This window comes from Lytechinus variegatus, chromosome 10 (genome assembly GCF_018143015.1).
Source record: "Lytechinus variegatus isolate NC3 chromosome 10, Lvar_3.0, whole genome shotgun sequence".
Lineage (NCBI taxonomy): Eukaryota > Metazoa > Echinodermata > Echinoidea > Temnopleuroida > Toxopneustidae > Lytechinus > Lytechinus variegatus.
The window spans coordinates 12,083,392-12,108,413 of record NC_054749.1 but is presented as its reverse complement, the minus strand read 5'-3'; the positions used below and the strand labels follow the sequence as shown (position 1 = coordinate 12,108,413).

At 36.9% G+C, this 25,022-nt stretch overlaps 1 protein-coding gene and 1 long non-coding RNA gene across 3 annotated transcripts in view; one reads left to right on the top strand and one right to left on the bottom strand.

Annotated features, from left to right (window-relative positions):
- Positions 1-5,138: 5,138 nt before the first annotated feature.
- LOC121422907 lies at positions 5,139-9,320 on the top strand. The gene is made up of 3 exons (XR_005971203.1): positions 5,139-5,421; positions 8,058-8,202; positions 9,034-9,320. It is a non-coding gene; the product is annotated as an uncharacterized LOC121422907 (long non-coding RNA).
- A 1,354-nt stretch (positions 9,321-10,674) lies between these two features.
- The window catches only part of LOC121422425 (hyalin-like), a 38,255-nt gene continuing 23,907 nt past the window's right edge, over positions 10,675-25,022 (bottom strand). The window contains exons 14-26 of one of the 2 annotated variants that reach the window (XM_041617458.1): positions 22,853-23,104; positions 21,365-21,610; positions 20,398-20,637; positions 19,486-19,596; positions 18,453-18,704; positions 17,469-17,717; positions 16,071-16,319; positions 15,177-15,449; positions 13,888-14,163; positions 13,154-13,393; positions 12,151-12,411; positions 11,501-11,749; positions 10,675-10,956 (exon numbers count right to left, since the gene is read on the bottom strand). In XM_041617458.1, coding sequence (XP_041473392.1) covers positions 10,691-10,956; positions 11,501-11,749; positions 12,151-12,411; positions 13,154-13,393; positions 13,888-14,163; positions 15,177-15,449; positions 16,071-16,319; positions 17,469-17,717; positions 18,453-18,704; positions 19,486-19,596; positions 20,398-20,637; positions 21,365-21,610; positions 22,853-23,104 — 3,164 coding nt within the window. In that variant the 3' untranslated portion in view covers positions 10,675-10,690. Of the gene's footprint in view, positions 10,957-11,500; positions 11,750-12,150; positions 12,412-13,153; positions 13,394-13,887; positions 14,239-15,176; positions 15,450-16,070; positions 16,320-17,468; positions 17,718-18,452; positions 18,705-19,485; positions 19,597-20,397; positions 20,638-21,364; positions 21,611-22,852; positions 23,105-25,022 lie in introns of those variants that run through there. The other variant, XM_041617459.1, reaches the window with a different exon arrangement.

The following is a 25,022-nucleotide window of genomic DNA, read 5'->3' as shown; positions in this document are numbered from 1 at the left end:
CGCACAAGATGTTCAGTGATACACGGTTACTCTTATGTCCAGTTTTTATGAACTAGACCAATAAACTTACAGAGATATGATGGTTATTCAACATGACCAAAGTTCATTGACCTTACATGACCTTTGACCTTGATCATGTGACCTGAAACTCGAACAGGATGTTCAGTGATACTTGATTACTCTTATGTACAAGTTTCATGAATCAGATCCATAAACTTTCAAAGTTATGATGGTAATTCAACAGATACACCCAATTCGGCCAAAGTTCATTGACCCTAAATTACCTTTGACCTTAATCATGAGACCTGAAACTTGCACAAAATGTTCAGTGATGCTTGATTACTATTATGTCCAAGTTTCATGAATCAGATCCATAAACTTTCAAAGTTATGATGGGAATTCAACAGATATCACCAATTCGGCCAAAGTTCATTGACCCTAAATGACCTTTGACCTTAGTCATGTGACGTGAAACTCATGCAGGATGTTTAGTGATACTTGATTAACCTTATGTCCAAGTTTCATGAACTAGGTCCATATATTTTTTAAGTTATGATGACATTTCAAAAACTTAACCTCAGGTTAAGATTTGATGTTGACGCCGCCGCCGCCGCCGTCGCCGTCGGAAATGCGGCGCCTATAGTCTCACTTTGCTTCGCAGTTGAGACAAAAATGATATTAAAACGAAGATTTAATACAATTAAATTTACATTGCCATTGTCTTACTGATCACCAAAACGTTGTTTTGAGTGATGGCTGATAACGACTACTAATGTAAATTACATAGTGGGAAAGTTACAATAATTGTCAGTTTTTTCTTCAGAATGGGCCCTCAAGCTCTAAATTAATTCACAGGCTGTTCCTGACCATATTAGAGGTTGTCGATAATTTTCATCTACCTATGCAAAGAACTCGTTTACCTCAAAAGAACTTTCATTTTCACCGGCCCAAAATTTTGGAATTCCCTCCATAAAAATATTCAACAGGCCCCCTCCATCTACTTCTTTAAGAGAAAACTAAAGTAGCTTTGTACTGTCTTACCAAAGCATATAATTAGTTTGTATATTTTTAGTATCATCTAGGCACGCTATTAAGTCACACTCTCTTTGATCCACGTTTGCCATCTCCTTCTTGTCCACCCCCTCTCTCTCTCTCGCTCTCTCTCTCTCATCCTTTCTCTCTACATATCCAGTTGCATGTGTGTCCCTCTCTGTCCGTCTCTCCCTACTTACCTTTGCCCTCTCTCTCTCTTTTTCTATCACTCCCCTTTAGTACTTTATTCCTTCTAACTCCCCTCTATTTTGTGTCATTTTTTTGTCTTTTGCATTTTTTAATAACGTCCCGTATTTCTGACACCTTCTTATTATTTCTTGCTTATTTTTATTCCTTTATTTTATTTAACTTATTGTATTTTCTATACACAACTGAATGAGTTCCCAATTATTCATTGTGTGATTTATATTTTCTTAGGGGTTCTATGCTTTACATTTCTACAACATTTTATTAAAACTATTTTACCAATGTTTTGTAATTTGAAGTTTATTTCTAATCATTATATTTTAATCATGTTTGACTTGTATTTGTTTATATGCGTAGTGAGTGCTTGATTTCTATTTGTTTAATGATGTTAAAGCCTGTGTATAGCTTTGGTAAAGGGTCAATAATGTGATTGATAATCGAATATCATCTAATATGACAGTCTTACTGAAGCGTACAGACCGTTAGATATTTTTCCAACTGCACTTCTCTGAGAAAATTTCAAATATTCAAATCTTGGATATATAGCGCCCTCTCTCGGCGATGCTTGTTTTAAATTAAAAAATTGGCATTCAAGCACTTATTTTATAAATTTAGTGATTAGATATCCAAAAGTTACAGACAAAGAACATATCTTGAAAGTTTCAGCCCATTCTATGATTTGGAATAGGATTTAATTGAAAGACAAAAACACACAGATATTTTAATTTGATCGGGTGACCCGATCAAGTTAAATTTCCATGTAAAATCGCAAAATTTATCCTGTAAAACACATTTTCATTTCATATCCTCCACATCATAACTGTTTTAGGGCATATCCATTCATATTAGCTAGCAATGAATTGGAATAGTGATAGGTGCATTTTGGTGGATTTACCAAAACTATACACAAGCTTTAATGATGGAAATCAAAAAGCATAAGCTTGAAACTTGAAAATTGTCAAGTACATGACACTCAATTTCTCGCCTTGGTCTTGACTCCCGGCCACTGTGAATGCTAAAATTAGGAATTGTTTGCTACAATCTCCGACATCGTCTCCATAATCATCACCCATCGCCATCAATTCTCTTTTCCCGTCATATTTGTATTATCATGATTTTAGCTATCAATTCCAGCAGCTATGCGGCCGTTAGCACTACTCCTTTCATCTCACAACCTTTGTCAAAGAAATCCCTCCATAAAATCTTCCATCAAATCCACCACCCAGAATGTCCCTAGGCAAAATCATCAACATTAACCTTATTTCATTCAGCAAAGCGCAAGCGGAGTTAGCGGACGTGGCAATTCTCGGAGACATCTCCTTGATATCAGAAACAAAAAACATATTATGTACATGTAGTGGCTTGCCATCACTGATCTCTCCCCTATAACTGGATATGCGGGGATGGTCCTTTGTTTGAAGCCTGCGAGTTCTATTGTCCGCCATACCAGTTCCCCCAAAAGGAACGTGATCGCTCTGGAATTAGCATATGCATTGTGAGCGATATACGCTAGCTGTCTGCACACTGAAGCTCTTGCTTTTTATACAAAACTTCATATATTTAAGGTGCCAGAATTCGCAATTTTCTTGAAACCATGGTACTTTCCCAGTTCATTTCGGAAACATAATTTTGAAGGGGTTGGTGTTTTTCTCACCTAAGGAAGAATTGATGAAATCTTTGACTTGTATTTTGGAGGTTTGCCAAATAACCCCTTACGATCGATAGGGCGAGGATTTCTAGGTTATGCAGGCTTATAACACTGGGCTTGAAACCCCCTTTAATTTAAGTCCATCCCACCCCCCCAAAAAAAATCAAACAAGTGTAACACCGAAAAATTCATCGCTTATAAGTAAAACTTAAAAAAAAAACTTTCATATTTTACTTCTGATTTTGATTAAATTTTGAGCATTATTGTGTGTTTTTTCTCTCTATTCTAATAATCGTTTCCGTGAGGTGGACTCGCCCTTTAAAGGACAAGTCCACCACAACACAAACTTGATTTGAATAAAAAGAGAAAAATTCAACAAGCATAACACTGAAAATTTCATCAAAATCGGATGTAATATGAAAGTTATGGCATTTTAAAGTTTCGCTTCATTTCACTTAACAGTTATATGCACATCTCGGTTGGTATTCCATTATTTTAAGATATTGTGCTTCAGGCAAGGAGATCCTATAATCTTAAAATTCGTAAAATTTAAATATTGTATAGTTCAAACTATAAGAAACAAAAGAAATAGTGAGTAATATCATCGACTCTCTCATTTGAATGTAACTGGCTTGTTTATATCACAATCTTTTTTTAAATAAGCGAAACTTTGAAATGTCATAACTTTCTTATTTTACATCCGATTTTAATGAAATTTTCAGCATTGTGCTTGTCTGATTTTTCTCTATTGATTCAAATCAATATTTTTCTGAGTTGGACTTGACCTTCTCTCCTTCTGTCACATCGATCGACCCTCTTCAATTATCCTCTACCCAGTTTGTTCATATAGGCAGCGGAAGCGGGGGGGGGGGTCCTATCCCCCTATATTTTAGGTGGGGGATAGACCCCCAATATTTATGTTGACAACTTTTTTTTGTTCTTTTTGCTAACCTTGTTAATTTTTTTTCCTGCATCCCCCCTAAATTCAGGTGGACCCCCTTAAATTATTGTGGTCCGCCCTAAATTCCTGGTTGATTTCCTTTTTTTGATGCTTGTCAGATTATTTCTTTTGTTTTTCATCCCTCCCTAAATTTTGGGTTGATAACCTTTTTTTTGCTTGTCAGGTTATTTTCTTGCATCACCCCCTAAATTTCTGGTTGATATAACCCCCCCTTTTTTTGCTCCACCGAGACATTTTTTTCTTTGAAGACATTCGGCATCTCAAAATAAGTTCTGTGAAATTTCTGAAGTCTGTAAATCCGTCTCAGTAGCTTAATGTCTTTTTTACATACTTTTCTTTAAAAAATGAGTTCTTGGAAAAAATAATTCGATCTATTGTTGACAGAGAAATATCACAAATTTACATGCCACAAGTTACATAAGCCCCCTAAAGTCCTATCCTACCGTACATGTACCTCTAGCTTGTAAATTTTATTGTCCTTTCACAAATAAAAGATAAAATAATTTTCAGAATACCTAATTGTAGATCCAGTCCTTGTCCCCAAAATCAGTCTATTTCGGTCAGGATCTATGCTTCGCAATTTTTTTTAACTCCTCCGAAACGGCAGATTTTCAGTTTTAACTCAAGTCAATTAAATTTCAGAATACAGGCTACACGGTCAGTATTTTCGTGTCTCGTGATATTCTTCTGTAACTTGGTGACATTTGTGAATATAATATTAAACTGAATATTTATTTGAATCATGGTTTAAATTCATCACGCTTCCAGAGAAATCACAACAATCGATAACCCCCCCCCCCCCTGGAGTTTTAAAGTTTTGGAAACTTGCTCTGGTAATTTAGAAATACCACACATGTATTTGAGCACATGGGACTACATAAATTCTACAACTATGCAGTTCACCAGCTTGTCTTATCTGTGAAAAGTAATCCCATTTTCTCTGTTTCCATGGTCGTCACGATAATTGCAATTATACGTGGCACAGGACGACATCTTAAACTTTGTATTAGGTATAAATTCGCATTGAAAAGTGCTGTTATAAGAGTTGATCTAGTAAGTATAATTAAGAATTGACACTATTGCCGTGTACCAGACTACACTCCGATTTGGGCTCTTTTGGGGGAACTCGGCGTGCGGAGGTACCAACTTCCGGTGCTTCAACACGGAATAGGCCAATCAGCGTTATTGTTCCCATCCAGATAGGGGAGAGATCAGTGCTTGTCATACGCCCCCGTCTCTGAAAGCCTCATTCGTTGATGAGCAAAACTCGCTACGTTTACGAGTTATATGCCCTGGGCCCTGTTGCATAAAAATTTATGTCATAATGACATAAATTTCGATCATGACATAAAATCATGCATAGCTTATGCCGTTGACATAAATTTCGTTGCATAAAAATATTTATGTATTGTTTTAGCTTATGACGCGATTTAATCATCATTACATAAACTGAATAGTCATGAACGAGCCTGTTGACATAAACTTGGCATAAGTTGTCATTTTTCAGCCGCAGGAAGCTCTTGCGAAAAAGGGTCTTCGGCTTTCTATTTGGACGGGATAGAGGCCTATTTTGGTATGTATCAAACTTTCATTGTTGTATATCGTAGATAATAGATATATCTCACGTTCTGACCAAAATTAAAAGTTTCTAAGTATGAAGAGATGTCTTAAATAAATCATTATCGCCGTCAATTTTATGTAATGATTGCTCGGATACTCTCCGGCTGCTCTTAGCCGTACAACGCCGGCAGTGCTAGCCGGAGGTTCCGGCGTCTGACAAAGACAAAAAATGCATGGAATCAACAACAATAGAACAGTGTTAAATAATCTTCACGACATTGAACATTGATTTTAAGGTTCGGCGTCGGATAAACACAAATAATTCATGGGATGAACACTGACAGAAAACAGTTTTAATTAATCTTCACGACATTTTATTGGACATTTTCATTCATTGATTTGAAATTAAAGGTTTTTTAAGAGCATCACTGTTCTTCCTGGAAAGACTTATGTTAACATTACTCGTTAGGCCTAGTCTAACGTTAGACTTAGAGCCGAACTGTCTAAGATAAGACTAGAAGTCTAGACTGGACACTCTAGAGTCTATACAAAACAGCTCTGTCACCGTGAGGGCCTAGCCCAGGCCTAAATAATTAGTTGTGCTGAGCCTATGTTCGGAGATTAAAAATAACCCCTTAAATTTAGGTATGTCACTGTCAGTGTCAATGCAGGGCCAGGCCCTAGCAAGTAAAAACTTGGTCCCTTTATTAAGTGCTAGTCTAGATCTATTGTTATCTAGTTTTCTATCCAGGACTAGTTCAAGTCTAGGGTCTAATTTAGACTTAGTCTAGCTCTAAAAAAATCTAAGTTAAACTTGTCTTAGTTACTTAGGTGAACTGAGCTGGCCCTACAATTTAGTCTAGACTCTAGTCTAGGCCTACCCTGGTTTGGGCCTTGGTCCTGGCCAGTGAATGAGGTAGTGCAGCCCTGCCCCTGGACTGAGTCTGGCTGGGGCTCCTTCCATTCATATTTTTATTAATAGATCAAAATCGAGACCTAATCTAGTTTAGCAATACAAGAGATCTAGAATAGATCTAGCTCAGGGCCCCAAAATTGTGTTTACATCATTAGTAAACTAATCATTTGTGGGGCCTATATATCATTTATATGAAACAAGTAACATTATAGATCTACTAGAACTACAAAAGTTACTTTAGATCTATTCTATGTCTAATCTTTAGCCTGACTTTTTAATTCTGACATCAAAATTCAAATACAATCTAGTATATGTGTAAGTTATAACTTAGACCTTTAGGAGACGTGTCCTCCGCTGCTGACGCTATGGTGATGGAGCCCCCTGGGTTTATGATAGAGCTTTGGAATAGGGTGTCTAGCTCTAATATGATATTAGTTTCTAGTGCCAGGAGTAGAGGCCTAGATGATTTATTAGTTGGTAGATGTGCACTTCAATAACATGTGTAGAGTATAAGACCCTAGCAGCGAGGGGGGGGGGTTCCCTCTTCGTTCAGAAAAAACAACAAAGTGATTGGTGTGTAATAAAGGTGATAAAATAATTTAGAAAATCCTGGGTGACCCTCTGTGTTAATGAAGAATGGAGACTACTGAAAAGGAAGGTAAAGAAGGGGGGGGGGAGAATTACACACTGAACTAATTAAGTTAAACACTGAACTGAAAAGACATGTAACTTCACGAAAAACTGATGACTATGTTGTATGTTAATATCTAATAAAGATATTAATGTACATCTATGATGGATTAATTTCTATTAATTTTCAAATCAGTGCACAAATATGCTTGGAGAAAAGGCATTTCAATTACTGGTAACTACAGGATTAGGTTTCTGATCTGTGAATAAAAATAACCATGACAAATAAAATTCTCTTGATGACTGTTTTTAAGAACTCCTCATAGTATATTCTATTCCTTTTACCTATTTACTGTAAAGAGGATTTCTTTTAGATCAGTTACTAGAGGGGTGCTTTTTTTAGAAAACAAAAACTGGCAATTTGAAGTAAAGAAAATCCCTAATTGTATGAATAATAGAATTATAGGGCCTACAATTACTTATCAAAACCTATCTTCACTAGAAGTATTCATACATTGAGTGTGTAAATCATTTTTCTAACATAAAAAAAATGAAGCCTAAATGAATCACTTGTACTTTCCTTAGTAAGTGATAAAAGGTGCAAAAAAGTGGCCTTGTTATTGTTTGCACCCATAAAGTTCGTTTGCCCAATAAAAGGGGCAACATTCAACCTTTTAAGGTGCATAATACTTAAAGATTAAAGATGTTCAAATTTTTAACCTCAATTATATGGTTCAAATCTGCGCCCTATATGATGATTAATATAACTTATGCTACACCCATAAAGGTGCACAAATGGGTATAATTGCTCTCATTAGCACCCCTTATTGTACCAACCCCTAAGGTTCAAATTTGAATCCCGATTCTTAGTATGTTCATCAAACCATTTCAAGGTTGAAAGACTAGACCTCATTTGCCTTAAAATAAAATATTCTGTATAACTGTACCAACACCCCTGTCAAATATATTTGACAAAATCTGTAATGATAAAAATATATTTTTTTAAAGAAGGGACTTCAGTTGTTGTTTTTTATACAAAATGTAAATATGAATTCATTCTCATCTGTTACTAAATGAAAAATTTGGTATTCACTTTTTAACAGGTGACCCACACAAACGGTGAGAAGAGGTAAAGAGAGAAAGGGGCACGGCAACTGGAAGGAGAGGGAGGTCCAGACACTCTACCACTGTTTGCGATTGAATAAGAAATTTCTCTTTGGATCAGGGGGTCAAGCTTCTAGTATGAAGGTGAGTCTTTATATAAAGTTGTGTTTATTGAATATTCTACTTGTTAATACAAGTATACTACTGTACGGTAATATTTATTCTTGTCTAATTTAATATTCTTAAGAGCAGTTGCAAATGTGATGTCCTGTTCTAGTAATTTTCAAATATGAATCTCTTAAAATTCATCCACATCTTGTAATAAATACATCTTAATTTTACTCACAAAAATGGATAATATGAATCTCGTGAATTTTTATAGAAATATAAGTTTCAATTGGCAACTGAGCCCTCTTAATATTTCAATTAATGATATTATTATGGAATGCATTCACAAAAATATGTAAGAGCAACAACAATGCAACTCGTCAAAGTGAAAACAAAATCTAGGAAGGCTATTGGATCCATACTATTGTAACAATTATTTTCCACTTAACTTTTGCAAGAGATTCAGATTCAGTTGATTTATATTTTTTATTACAATCTCAACAAAGAGGCTAACAATGAGAACTTACAAGCATAAACGCAATTTAAGTGCATTTAAGAATAAATAGTAGTAGTAGAAGGGTATATTTTCATTTTCAAGTAACACCACATATGAAAATTTTCACATATGACTTGATTGAAATTAATTATATTCTGACTTTAATTATAAGTATATGAAAAATGATATTCGAAAGCTATTTACCCAAGTTTTATTTAACATTCTATATTTTTTTAATTATGTCTGTGATTGCAATCTCAATAGGCTCTTTCATAATCTTTTAGAGATACATCATACATGTAAATGTATGTGAACACTTTACTGTTATCAAGTTGAGTTGCTAAAGTTGTTTTCACTGATTCTTATTTCAGATTGTTCAAGAGTCAAGACTGTTGAAGAGGTGACGTCATGGACCTGGTAGCACCTGGCAAGGGAACTAAATTATATTACTGTTCACCCTCAAGTATCCTAAAAACGGTTTAAAATTTTGAACATTAACAAAAGTACTAATTTTCATGTTTTTCAAAGATAATAATCATTATATTGACATTGTGGATATATTTTATGATTATCATAAAATTATTATAATGTTAATGATGATAGGTCATAATAATGCAAATGAACAATAGGTAGAAAAGAAGACAACCAAGAAGGAGGAAGAGAACACGTCGTTCGGAATTCTTGTAGATGTCAACGACACTGTTCCAGAGTTGTCTGCTGCAGTTGGGGGCGTCCAAGGGATAGAAACATTGATACTCCCTTGCGGAATCTCACCAGTGACCTGAGGTGGACATCCACTTATCACCGGGTCAGTGACATCTATCAAAAATAGATTAGAGAGAAATGTAAAATTTTCATCTTTCTCTATTAAAAGCATGTTTGAAAACCAGTGTTTTTTTTATTTTGTGGTTTTGTTTCTTGGGGGGGGGGGCTAGCTCTTACCACTTAAGTTGTTGAGGAGCTGGTTCGCATTTACGCAAATATTTTTCTCATTTCAGTTCACTTTGTCGATAAAGAGAAGTAGTAATAGTTTTATGTATCATGAATTATGGTAATATAAATGTATTCCATGCACAGTACCTGCTACATCTACTATGAAAGAACAACTTGATGTGAAACTATCCGAATCTGTAGCCGTGTAGGTGACGCGAGTTTCACCATAACGGAAGAGATCGTTTGGTTGGGCGTCAGATGTCAGTAATGTCTGTCCATTGCCACCCGCTACAGAAGGTGGTGTCCAGGACACTGCTACCTGACTTGAAGACATCGGTAAGGTGGCATTCACACCAAGTGGACAATCAACAAGACGAATAGGATCATGCTAGTTGGCTGGATTAATCTCGAGATTGCAATCCCAAGTCAAATTGGGATTATTTGCAAAATAGCGCATTATTTTAAGAATTATACGCTAATTCGCAGGTGCAGATGCACTTGGGATTATTTATTCACGGCGTCAGACCACAATGTATCGATGCCTTGCTCGAGCAGCAATCGCTCTTCTTGCGATGGTGGAGATGGGGTCGCGAAGAGGGCCGATCGGGCTAAAATCTCGAGATTGAGCAAACTCGGGATGGTGCAGCACCGCCTTTTGACACAACTTGTTTCAGGACTGCATGGAAATTTAAGCGAGATTGTATGCGAATGTTATACTGTTACCCTTACGCCCTAAAAATGAAGTGGTAATTCATTGGTTAAAGAGCTTGTATATTGACTACACTTCAGAGTGATAAATTTTCTAGATCAAATTTACATCAATATTTCAACCCTCCGAAGTGCAGTCACAATACAAGGTCCGTAAGTGCTAAATTAGCACTTTATTGCTTTAGAGTGTACCCTGTTTTCTCCTTTGGAGCTATCACTCGAATTCTTCTTCCTTGAATCAAGTACTGTGATTTGACGACTCATTTGGATCTGTTTTTCAAACTCTATACGAATCTCTAATTTAATTTCGGGCAACTAACTACGTGTTAATCGATTTAGGGCATCAAAGGGGTTGGATTAGAATTGAGAATAAAAATACGGACTCGTTTATTTTGAGTGCTTCTTACCTGGGGTTACCGATACGTTGAAGATGCATGTCATGGTATTCCCTGCTGCGTCCACAGCGGTGTAGGTAACTGTTGTCTCTCCGAGAGGGAATTCTGCACCAGGGCTGTGTGTTGACATCAAAGTGACGAATCCTGAATTGTCTCCTTCCGTTGGCTCTGTCCACAACACCTCAACCAAACTGTCACCTGGTATTAACAAGGCAGGTACTGTTCCAGGGCAATTGTTGATAACCGGAAGTGTTGTATCTTCACAAAGATGGAAAGACATAGTTTATCATGATTATATACGATTCCAAAATTTTGTAGTCATATTCTTCTATCAATACATATTTCAAATCAATCAAATATTCAATTGGTTTAGGGTAGAATAATTGCAAATTATCTCAAAACATATTTAGGGGGTTGTTCAGATAACCACGGATGTGAGAAGAAAAACGGGTTATAGCAGCATTGTTTACAATGTTGAACACGCATGCAGTTACAAGAAGGCCTATCGATTCTGATTCAGACTAGAAAAAGTCTTGCTACATACACCATTCGAGGGTCAATAGCTGCTCTTTATTAAATGCTAACTTTGGGAAAGCAAGATGTTTGTATGAACACGAAAATAAGTTCACGATAAGAAGCGTTGATTGTACATTTACTCTTGGCTAACCTAAACACAACGTAAGGTATATTTCCCTCCAGGTCTTCCCCATGCAGCCACCATATTTTTTTTTGTTCTTAAAAGTGGCATTTTCATGCTGACTGAATTAAGCAAATAACTTTGGCTTTTTTTCTTTACATATACCTGTCACATTGATAGTGAACGAGCAATTGGCAGTGAGAGCCTCAGTATCCATAGCTGTGTATGTAACATAAGTTAGCCCATATTCAAAGAGACTGCCTTGTTGAGGAATGGAAGACACTGTAGGCGTCCCATCATCATCTGTTGCAGTTGGTGGTGTCCACGTCACAGACACGAACGATGATGTATCTGGCAGTACGGCGGTTGTGTCATTCGGGCAGTTGCTCAAGACGGGAGGTTCATTTGCGTTTTCTAGGAGGTTGATTTATAGGGAAGATAGAAGAATCCTTATATGATTAAAATGTTCAACAATTAGTTTCATGTTTTTCACATTAGTAGCCCACTCGAGTCGATATCATTCACCGTGAATAGACGGTTAATAAATTGTTACGGTGATAAATTCATAGTAACAAATCGATATACTGTAATCAGAGCTATGTCAGAAAATGTAAGTCAAAGCCTTTGAATCTTTCAGCATACATGGCATAGACAGACCTTTTTTTTATTTTAAAACAATGGCTTGTTCTTGGATTGTTCTTTGTTTTAAGCCCATTCTGTTTACCGCCAATTCCGTGAGCCAGTGCTTCATCGATGTTTTCGTAAAGCAAATATTTGGAGCGATTCGAAAAATGTGATTCATCGTCACATCCTACCTGTGGCAGTAGTCACACTACCAACATTATTTCGTGTTGTCCCATTGACAGCAACAACAGAGAAGGTGTACAGCGTCTGAGGTTGTAGATTCTGAACTAAGGCCATAGACTGACCCGCCGAGATAGACATATCAAGTTCTGCAGTCGTCGTATCTTGACTTATGAATGAAATTTCGTAAGACGTTGCCGTTCCCACTGCATTCCATGTCAGTTGAACTGAGTCGGAAGTGACCATGGTTGCAGAAATTCCATCAAGAAGATCTGAAATGATTGGGGATATGAATTGGTACTGTACTCCATGGAGGGGTTGTTTTGCCTTAGGAATATTGACCGAAAACTACCAAGTGAAAAGACATTATGTCAAGAAACATGTGCATTGTACTCTATGTTAACATTTCTTCTACCACATTCCTATTTTCGTGAACTTATTAATCTGGACAGGTTTGAAATTGTAAGGTCTACATATCTCATAAAGATATTTACATCTTAACAGCATTGTTTGAAAGTGTACGTCGTACAAAACGAGTTCAGATATTTCCTGATGTGGTTGCTAAAATTCTATTTATAATAATAACAATAATAATAACGGTATATTTAATCAGGGTAGCCACTTCAGTTCCGAAACTGTTCTCCCAGTGGGCCCTGCTATTATTTAAGAATAATCTATATCGGTATCATAAGTTAGAATGTGCAATGAACATCCGATTGACGTACGACCCGATATCTCAGCAAGCACCGCTCCCAATTTCGTCGGGAAACAATGGAAAACTCCCAAATAAAGAGGATCGACAATTATAATTGTTTGAGGTACTCAAAACATCAGTTACTCAAATTATGTGCTCGCAATGCCCTTTAAGATACTTTCTCTACTCTGGTGGATTCGATTCCTCGATTGGAATAGTGACAAATGGCTAGTGGGTACATTACCCCGTCATCTACCTTCATTCATTTTGGATAGGTATATTCTCTTGACATATGTCCTACTGACTTCATCTATACATACTTGTCCTTCGGGTATCTGAAGAAACAACTGCATCATCTGATATGACAATCATTGTGTATATTGTGTCGGGGCGAAGATTGGAAAAGACCGATGATGTGATGCCAGGATCTACTATCCTTTCGAATTCCTCCAGTCCGTCATCACTGAACAGTTGAATGCGTGTCATGTCAGTAGGAGGAGTACCGGATACCTCCATTTCCTGTGCAGTTACAGCCCGAAATGCCATAACAGCTTGTGTGCCTTCGGGGTACGATAGATACGAGCATGGAGGTGTTTAAGATGATACAGAATTATCTTAAAATTTGGCGCATAGAGAGATGACTTTTTGATCATTCATAATTGCTACGGACGTAAACTGTAAATCTTGCATGCTTTATGACAAGAAAATGGAAAATCAGCTCTTCTTAAGCATTTGCTCTAACAAATGGCATGTTTATTAAGGAAACCTAAGGTCAATCACTCTTAAAATGACTCTCATTTCCTTATGAGATTCTACGTGTTAGAAACAGTTCCCATGATTTTTTTTTCTTAAAAAATACAATCTCTTGGGAATCACTTTCTTACATTTGTACATGTACCTTGCGACACTAATGAGTTATATGTGTCTCATTAAAAACAAAATATATTTCAGGATACTTAATCATTTTGTACATCATTTTTTACAATTGAAAATAATATTACTGAACACTTAAGTTGTTTAGTATGAATAGAAGCTGTGTGATAACTGGGATTACCTTGGGGAACTCTCAAAACATCTGAAGGGGTACTCAGCGTCGGTCCGATGCTGGTGAAGAATTCAAAGGCATAGAATGATCCTGGTATTAGTCCTCCCATGCCATGGCTCTGTTTTGGTGGTAGAAGGTTTACTTTCTCGGTTGAAGAGATCGAACTGTTGTACCTCAAGATGTACTCGATGAAAAAGTTGTCGGGAAGGGCAGGAGGGTCCCAACGGAAGAAGTATGAGGAGTCACTTAGTTCATACACGGTAAAATTGACTGCAGTCTTTGGTCCTGAAGAGATACGATGTGTTTATGACATCAGGGCCCCGTCTTACAGAGAGTTGCGATTAATCCGATCAATGACAACTATGGAAAGCCAGCAACGTCAACATAAGAAAAATCCATGTTTGTTCAAAATATTTTCTAGTAATAACGTATATTCAATACATTTACTGTTTTCTTGACAGTTCAGTATGCTTCTCTTTGTTTTCAAATGACATTTAGCAAATTTCGTAAAGAAAAAATTATGACATTGATGGATTTTCATATACTGTACTTGAGATTGATCGGATCAAACGTAAACCTTTTTAAGACGGGGCCCAGATAAACCAGGAAAACCGTAGATGTTTTATATGATTTTTTTAATATCTTAATTGACTTTGGCCATTTTTATTTCTGGTCTATGTCGGTGAGTGCATTCTGCTAAAGCTAACCAAAGGGTTCCACTGTGAAGCATTCCTATTCTATAGATGGTAATGGTAGTCTAGACTTGCTTACCACTTCTATTCATGCTAACGTTACTACTACTGCTATTAATACAAATACTATTACAATACTAAAGGTCCTACTACCAATAGTGCTTCTACGACTAACACTTCTGCAACTATTATTCGTCCATTAGTGTTTTTTATTAACTTTCTTCAACATCATCCTCATCAGTCAGGAGCGGCGCCAGGGGTGGGTTGGCAGCCAAACATTTTTCAAGTAGTGAAACTCAATAATGTACCTATCACTATATATACTGAAAATATGATATCTACTGTAAACGGTCTTTACCCTTCTTTAAAATACCCTGGCACCATACCTGATATCGAGCTGAGCAATAATTTAGCATGTTAAGAGAACTTTGAATCCTGCAACCTGCTTACGGTTTAGAGATCACTTCCTATATTTATTTTGTGTATGTTTGTATGTGTGTCTTTTAAACGATAATAATTCCTACGAATATATAAAAGGGCACTGCGGAATGAAATTATCATCAAATAAAAAGTCATAAAACCAAATTTCTCCTCTCTCTTTCTTACTTGTAACAACGCTCAAAGCGGCAAAGTTAACCATTGCCATAGTAGAGCTGATAACAGCATCAACATCTATTGTGTACTGCGTTCCTGGTGTAAGCTGCTCAAACCGTTGAATGATCATGGTCATTGATGGCGCAAAGCTTCGTCTCTCAACCACTGCACCGTCGGTATCTGCTAGTAAAATGGTGTAGGCGATGATGTCCATGCTGATGTCGTTGGTCCACGTCAGTTCGAAGAAATCATTACCAAGATCGCTCACGGTGACGGTTGAGTTTTCTACGGAAAGGTTGAATAGAAAGGAAGTATCAATACTCAATTTCGTAACTTATTCCTTTACGAACTTAATTTGCTTTCTTCTTCTTAGTCTGGCGTTTTTTAAGATAAAGAACGGTCTTGGTTTGAGATGTATTTCAACACTTGAAGATATTGTGACAATTCGAACTTATTTTGATCACCAAACACTTAATGAAACTATATCATGTGACAACCAGAGGTCTTTAAAAGTATTCATCATGGGGCCCGAGTAAAATTTCTAAAAATATTCAGCGTAGTTATATTTTACCAACAAGAATGTAAATTGTGCATCCCGTTGAACATTACAGACTACATTTCACAACAAGCCAGAATTTTCAGCTGTTGAACTCAGACTGATTTTATGATAACAGATGACTTTGTAAGGTCCATTTATGTGACAGAAGAAACCTAATTGTACTCTTTTTGAAATTAAAAGTGTTTAAAGCTCAGTACTATAAGAGCTCATTAGAGGCTGGGTAATTTTTTATTGGGCGACAATGCCTGAAAGAGTTTAATACAACGTATATATGCGGAATGTTCAACTCCGAGAAATGGACACAACCATTTGACATGGACTTCGATCTAAAACCGCATTCTACCTACCGCCATCAACGACGACAGCAAAAGAGCACGAATCGCTGTTTCCCGCAGGATCCTGGAAGGTAGCCGTTACAACGGTTGTGCCGACGGTGAAGTTACTCCCAGGCCCTGAAGAAATGCTAACAAGACGTGCCATGCCCGAGTTGTCGGTGGCCACAGGAAGAGTAAAATCCACCGCTGCGTAGCTACTACCGGGTTGTGCAGTGCCGGAAACGTTTTCAGGACAAATGGCCTCTGGCGGTAAATTGTCGGCTGAAATTGTTATAAAGTGGATAATAAAAGGAAACATCCATAACAGTACATCACTGCTACAGAGAACACAGTGTCACACTGTATACACAGTGTGTCCACAAAGTGTTATTTTTATAGATAATGTGAGTTTGTGATTGTAAATGATACAATGCTCTAGTCTAGCACTTGGGAATAAAATTTCACAGCGTGGACATCTCGACAGTGTGAGCGTTCAGGGGAGCGTTTCATCAATATTTTCATCCGACAAGTTGTCAGGTCTGATATCTTTCCTTGATTCTGATTGGCTTAGAGGCACTGTTCCTATGGTAACTGTCGGATAAACTGGTACTTGTCGGATAAAATGTCCGGCAAGTCCTTTCATGAAACGCCCCCCAGATCACAGTGTGTTCACATAAAGGACTGGGTGAAAATGCAATTAAATACATTTGTCAGTGTGAAGGCGATGTCACATTGTGTTCCACACTGTGAACATATATAGTTTGTGTGACACACTTTGGAACACAGTCTTCAAACCTTGTGTTCCAGTAGAGACCGGGTATAGATGAAGTGATGTCCCTTATTTTGTCCTACACTTAGCAGACGAAACGGAGAATGCTCCGCGCTGTTATAATCGAAATACATGTAAGTTAAAATATCGATGCTTAGTAGTAAAATGTGCACTAGATATAAAGTACATCTTAGACAAATTCATTTACAAGATAGTGAAAATGCATACAATTTTTTTTCATAAAGCTGTCCGTAAGTAATTTACACACAACTTAGCAAGCGACTAATGGCTGTGTAACTCTTGAGAAACTTTCGCCGAGTTTCATAAAAAAACGTTCCCAGGAACATGTATAGTAATAATAATCGTCTCCACCCAGTGACGTACCTAGGATTGTCCAAAGGGGGAGGTGGCAAATTCGTCCGCCCAAAAATTTGACAAGCAAAAATAAAAAGTCTTCAACCACAAATAAAGGATTTCGTACCAGAAAAAAAATTGACAAGCTAAAAAAAAAAGAAAGGTCTTCAAGTTCAAATGAGAGGGCCAGTCTGCCCCCTCTGCCCCCCCCCCCCCGGTACGCTAATGTCTCCACCGCATTTTAAAACGGCATTCTTAGCTATATAATTTTCAATTTCATTGGATATTTGGATTTCTCCTTTTCTCACCTTCCGTGATGTTGACATAAAAGAAGCATGAAGCTTGGTTTCCAGCCATGTCTGTATAGAGGAATATCACTGACGTAGAGCCCACCGGAAACAGAGACCCTGAGACGGGACTGTGCGTCACGAGTGTGGCTGATCCTGAGTTGTCGGTAGCATTCACAAGGTCAAAGGTCACCCTCTTCCCGGGGACACCAGGCTCGACCGTGTCGACTATGTCATCATGGCAGGAGGGCACTGGTGGGGTTTCATCAACTACATCAAAGAAAACGAGAAAGTAGTTTTAACTAAAAATCAGTGGCTATGCTGACTTTTGAGGTCGAGATACGGGAATCCTTTTGGACCGGATCCTCTATCCTTAAAGGTTGCTATTAAAGTAACCTTGTCACCCATGGTAATGGTGCTTAAAAAAACATGTCAGCATCAAGGAATTCATATAAGTTACAATTGGCAAAGTTACTATATTAGTAAATTCTATTCAATGGGGACCAGGAAATCGATCTGAGGACATCATGGACATGGTAGTGACTTCAGACCCATCGCATGCCTTGCGAAAAGAATATGTTCGACTTGTGATACTTCTTATTATTCTTGTTTGTGATATCTTTCTTAAACTCAATACTTTAAAATCAAAAGACACTAATTCAGCTGAAAATGGTTTAACTCATTTGCTTCACTGAAATCTTAATGGGAAATTTAATCGCATCGAGTGTTGAATATTCCTTAAATTATATGACTAAGTTTCAACCTGTAAGTTACTGTAAATTTTGTCACTGTTCCTTCGTCGAAACGCTTGGAAAAGTATAGTCTCATAAGCAATTTTAATAGGATTTTAGTTTTGGAGTCATTTACTTGAAAAATAATATTCCATCGTGTCGGATTCAACTCTCTGATCAATTAGAGGAGGCAATGTGAGAAGAGAATTTATTTTAAAAGGCACCACAGGTGCGACACTGAGTATTTTAGGAAATAACCGTTTACATCACATACCTTCATTGATTGTAATAAGAAAACTGCAATTGTTGAAATTCCCACTGACATCACCGAAAACAAACGTCACAACCGTTTGACCGATGGGGAAGTTCTCACCGGAGTCATGTGACCTATTAAGCAGACCAACAGTGCCTGACGTATCTATAGCTGTGGCGTTGTCAAAGGTAACTTGAAATGGACCTGGTTGACCCAATTCGACGGTTTGCTCAATGTTTGTCGGACAGGTCACTACAGGTGGCGTGTTGTCAGCTGAAAAGAACACCAATGATAACATCTAACCATTTCAACCATTTCCACAAACTATTCTGTTAATTAAGTTTTGTCGGTTCCATTTCCTTTGTTCATTCAAAGCGAATACAGTGTCACTTTAACTAATACACTGTAGCACTTGGAATGCTTCTCGGATGTCCACACACAACCATACCATACATACCGCTAGTGGCATAATTCTTCCGATATTCAAACTGCTTGCGACATAGATCTAGAAAAATGAACTTGATTTCAACATGCACTTGTAATATTGAATATTCATCACATCATTTTCAACCCGAAGATATGCAGATTCAAAGGTGTTACAACAAAATATAGACCAAACTAAGATTAAATAATACATAGGTTGGAGACGGGTAAAATGAGGTTGTTCCACATTGTAAAAAAAAAAATAAGTGCTAATTTAGCACTTTAAGTCCTTGTTCTAGTTCAAATTTGAACTAGAAATCAGCACTCGTAGTGCAGTGACTATACAAGCACTTTAAGTGCTAAATTAGCGCTTCATGTTTTGCAGTGCATGGTCATTTCTCATGTCCACCAGAAATGAGGATTATTGCCATTTCGTCTGATTAGATATTTTCCCCACCGTTGGCCAATAAGAAAAGTTGTACGATGTATTTGGCTTATAATAAATTATAATACGTTTCTGTCCAACAGCTATCAGGCTAGGTAGCCTAGATACATCATCTACAGTAATCTACTTCCTGTGACAGCTAGCATGGCTAGGAATGGTATATAGACAATGGGGATAACCACTCACCGGTGTCACATATAGGTCCATCAAATCCGGGATCGCAGATGCATTCGAAACTGTTGACCCTATCAATGCAGACTCCATTTATGCATGGGGAACTCAGACACTGGTCCGTATCTGCAAGACAGATTCAAATTCATTTCATGTATTCACTATAGGGTCTTCTGTCTGATCACATTAAAAAACGAGGCCTCTACAAGTATAGCCAAAATACTGCACAAAGTGGATGTTTATATGAAAATCCGTACTTCATTGTTCGAAATAGAAATACTCCGAAAATTAATTTTACCTAACTGATCATGCAGCGCCAGATCGACGTTGCTATCCTTTAAATCGTTGATCGTTGGTCTGACGTGACCGGGGCTTGAACTCCCGACCTCCTTGTTGTGAGACGGACGTTCTTCCAACTGAGCCAACACACCGGTATTCTTGAGGGGAACATGTGCGCACGCACGCGTGTGGGTGTGTATTATTATTGCAACATTCTTCATGATTTGCTTAATAATTTCATCATTTTAAGATATCTTATCAGACTGAAAATTTTAATAGAGCTTTTAGAACAATATTTTTGAAAAAAAAATGTTTATTATATATACGTTGACAGCCATTAAGGTGTGACATTATATATTCCCTTACTTTTCTTCAATATTTGATATCTCATTTTTATTGGTCTGCGGATAATTTGGGTGCAGCCACTGCTTGTGACAATATCAGATATCTAAATCCGAACCATCGAATACTGCAGTGGCGCCAGTTTACAATACCATTTCAAAGCAAGCCATATTGTCTGCCCACCATGGTGGGCCTGAGTCCAAATTGCGTTTAATTCATAGGCAACTGTGTATAAACGACAGGTAGCACCCGTGGAAAGTTTCGGGGGCTAATCCGGCCGGCTAGACCCACCCCCGCTATACTCACCCACGGTGATTGATATATCACAGGAGCCATTATTTCCAGAAGAATCTTGGAAGGTGAAAGTCACGGTTGACAATCCGAATGGAAATACACCTCCGGACTGGGCAGATTGAGAAACAAATATCACGACGCCGGACAGGTCAGTGGCTGTAGCATTGTCGAAGGTGACCACTGCTGGTTGGGCACTCTCCACTATTTCTGTGACGCTAGGTGGACATGTGACAGTTGGTCCTGTTGTGTCAACTGTATAAAGGGAAATGGACGATTAAATGTGTACTTTTAGACCCGAGTGGGAATATGTTCAGATCATAATTCAGTTAGTTTCATTATCATTAATTGATTGGTTTTACTTTATCACAACCGTAACTAACTGCATAAACGACTTTATTCAAAATAGAAAAATAACATAATGTTCGCTTCTCATATACCAATTTTGTTTATCGTATAAATGACGACATGTGTTTTCAGTAAAATATATATTCATTGTTGACGTCATATCAAAGTGTGCCTATTTTGCCCTTTTATACCATTGACATCACTGGTTCTTTGAAACTCACAATAATTGTATGAATGCAACACCGATCCCATTCGGCTTTACGTGCCTATCCTCAAGAATTAGTTTTATTTTAAATGATAATAATTAAATAACTAATAGTGTTAAGAATGATAATAATTCAAATTATATATAAATCATTCGCACTCTATAATGTGAATCACGGGCGAAAATTTATTTGCTTTCAATTAAACTTTCAATGTTTGTAATAATGAAAATATAATGATAAAAACATTAATGATAACAATTAAATCATAATAAAGACAATAATCCCTGGGAGAATACCAAGGTAAATTACATTGAATTGAAAAATCATACAAATCCTTGCAGCAATGCAACGTATATGGATGCCTTCTAAATGATTGAGTGTGAAAAAGAAATGTATATATAATATATCCGAGTTTCGTTTTCGCGTACCTATATTGAAATCGATGCTAAACGAACAATTGCCCTGATTTCCGCTCTGGTCAATGGCTGTGAATGTTACAACAGTTGTGGAACCTACAGGAAACGGGCCTGGAGGAGTGTGACTTGATGATAGGGTGGTTATTGCAAAGTCAACGACGATTGCGTCAAGAAAAGGAATCTCATATTCTGTTGGTCCTAACTCAATGGTCATGTTGACGTCGGCGGGACACACCAGGAACGGGTCGGTTGAGTCAACTGCGGTTCATTGAAAAACAAAAAGAAACGTGCAATTATTCAAAATAAAACTGTCGTTTCAACGTTTTATCCAGAATATGAAGGCCTACATTGTGTGCTGTTGGAAATCTTTCTTCACGCTCAAATCACAGGGCCCTGGCCATGGAGGATTATTCTATTGTTACTTGGGTGCTGAGCATTGTCACAGCACCCCCATGCAGTAACAATAGATAATCCTCAGTGGCCAGATCCTTGTCAAATCATGCTTGATTTACAAGTGTTTCCAAACCTAAAGCGGTCAGGAAGATCTTCCAAAAGAGACAAAGAGCTTTTTAGCTAGAAAGATCGCCATATCATCTGACGACCAGGGTTAAAAAAATTCGCCCCCATTTCCAGGATCCCTCACAACTGAGTATCTACTACTGCAGCGACTATCCTTTAACTATTAAAGTAATAATGTTTTCTTAAAGGTCAAGTCCACCCCAGAAAATATTTTATTTGAATCGATAGAGAAAAATTAAACAAACATATCGCTGCAAATTTCATCGAAATTGGATGTAAAATAAGAAAGTTATGACATTTTCAAGTTTCGCTTATTTTTCACAAAACAGTTAAATGCACAACTCAGTGATATGCAAATGAGAGAGTCGATGATGTCCATCACTCACTATTTCTTTTGTTTTTTATTGTTTGAATAATACAATATTTCAATTTTTACAGATTTGACAATAAGCACCAACTTAACTTAACCATAAACTGTTAAAATAATGGTAATTCCACATGTTCAGGGAGAAATAAAACTTCGTTTCACTTGACAAGAAGGAGAAAATTAGATTATTTCATATTTCATATAATAAAATACAAAAGAAATAGTGAGTGGGTGACGTCATCAGTCTGCCAATTTGCATACCGACCAGGATGTGCATATAACTGTTTTGTGAAATTAAGCGAAACTTTAAAATGTCATAACTTTCTTATTTTACATCCGATTTTGATGAAATTTTCAACGTTTTGCTTGTTGGATTTTTCTCCTTTTTTTCGAATAAACTTTTGTTGGGGTGGACTTGTCCTTTAAGTGTCGAGCAAACCATCCTTCTCAAAACGAGCGCTAAAGCACATCATTTTAAATCGCAATGATTAAAGAAAGAGATAATCAATATAAAAGAGTGATCACAGCTTCTAGATGATAATTGGACATATTTTTATTCATTCAAACTCATTTTCTGTGAATAATGTAGAGGATCGATGGTATTCAACAAGTACCTGTATTTACAGTGACGTTAAGTGAGCAGGAGCCCTCATTCCCACTCTCATCTCTGCCATCAAAGGTAACAGTGGTTGTTTCACCTACTGGGAACATCCAGGGAGACGTATGGGTCGATGATGTAATCATTGCAGTGTTGGACGCGTCCATGATAGTCGGGTTGTCGAAGGGAATGGTTAAAGTCGACACTCCCAGCTCCACCTCTTCTATGATGTTGGTTGGACAGGACAGCACCGGGTCAGTCCTATCAACTGTTTACCAAAATAAAAGAAAAAAGGTTGCTTAAAGGGGAATCCAGCCTTGGCCATAAAATGTTGTGTTGGGAAGAAGAAAAATAAATTAAACAGAATGGCGAAAGTTTGAAAGAAATCGGACAAGCGATAAGAAAGTTATAGCTGCTTTAAAATTGAGATCACTAATAGTATGTAGATTTCAAATTGGCAACTGGGTAAGTAAATTATGACAAGGGGCAAGGACAACTTTCCCATAGGCCATGTACTTTATTATCAGGGATTTGTGGTTTTCTCCTAAGTACCTATTCCCCTTGGGCAGTAATCTAAATATAATCCTGGTAGTATATTGTTTTATGTCCTCATGAAAGAAAAATATAATTTGAAATAAAACTTTTGGGAAAAATGACATTTTAGCCATAATATGTATTGGAGTACATGGAAGAGTAGTCCTTGCCTTACATCACTATGACATCTCATATGCGGTCAATTTGAAGTCTCCATGGGTATAGTGATTACCAATATTTACAACTTTTAAAAATTCATAACTTTCTTGTTGTTTGTCCAATATTGTTCAAACTTTCACCTATTAACTTGTCTGATTTTTCTTTTTCTTATAAAAACAAGTTTTTATTTGGGTTGGATTCCCCTTTAATACATGAACCTATTAGACTGGGACATTCAACGCCATCATTTCTTTCATCAAACGAGATCCACCGCCCAGTGATAATGTGCATCTTGAGAACATACAGGTTTTTTGACAATAGCGACTACTAAGGCGTGTCTGATTATTTACAAAGGCACAGCTTTTCTGGTTTTTGGTTTTGTTGGCTGATGCCACTTTAGAAACTGCTTTTCAATCAACATGCTTTAGATTCGAAACAACAAAGTTAAGAAGCAGATGATTAATTTTGTGACATAAAATATGCTTTTATTTGATCCGCACACTTCCGCACGCACACAATGACCTCAATAACATTAAAGGTCAAGTCCACCCCAGGAAAATGCTGACTTGAATAAATAGAGAAAAATCAAACTAGCACAGTGCTGAAAATATTATCAAAATCAGATGTAAAATAAGAAAGTTATGACATTTTAAAATTTTACTTATTATTCACAAAACAGTGATATGCACAAATAGGTGAGTCAGTCGATGATGTCCATCACTCACTATTTCTTTTGTTTTTTATTGTTTGAATTATACAATATTTCACGTTTTATAGATTTGACAATAAGAAAAAACTTGACTGAACCATATAGTATTAAACAATGCTAATTCCACATGTTCAGGGAGGAATTAATCGGTGTATCACTTGACAATGAGGAGAAAATTAGAATATTTCATATTTCCTATAATAATATACAAAAGAAATAGTGAGTTGATGACGTCATCATTCTCATTTTTTGCATATAGACCAGGATCTGCATATAACTGTTTTGTGAAATTAAGCGAAACTTTGAAATGTCATAACTCTCTTATTTTACATCCGATTTTGTTGAAATTTTCAGTGTTATGCTTGTTAGATTTTTCTCTTTTTATTCAAATTACTTTTTGTTGGGGTGGACTTGTCCTTTAAGAGATAAACGCTCTCTACACGATATGAACCATGTATCTCTGGAATATTAGGACAATTGGAAAAATGGGATTATAAATGATTGATAATCACAATATTGCTTCTATCTTAAAATGTGTATACATTTTCCCAAATAAAACACACGGAACTAAGATTACTAACGGTAAACCAGAACTGCAAATCGATTTTGACCCATCTTCTGCTCATAGAATTTGTGCAATTTCAAATGTCAAAACATGAAATGCTTCTTTCAACTCATGGCCCAATTGACGGCGGAACACGGTAGGATGAAAGTAAAAAATATAAAGAAAACGTTATTCAGAGCACAATGACGGTCACATGTTAGTGGATTCTATAACACTTAA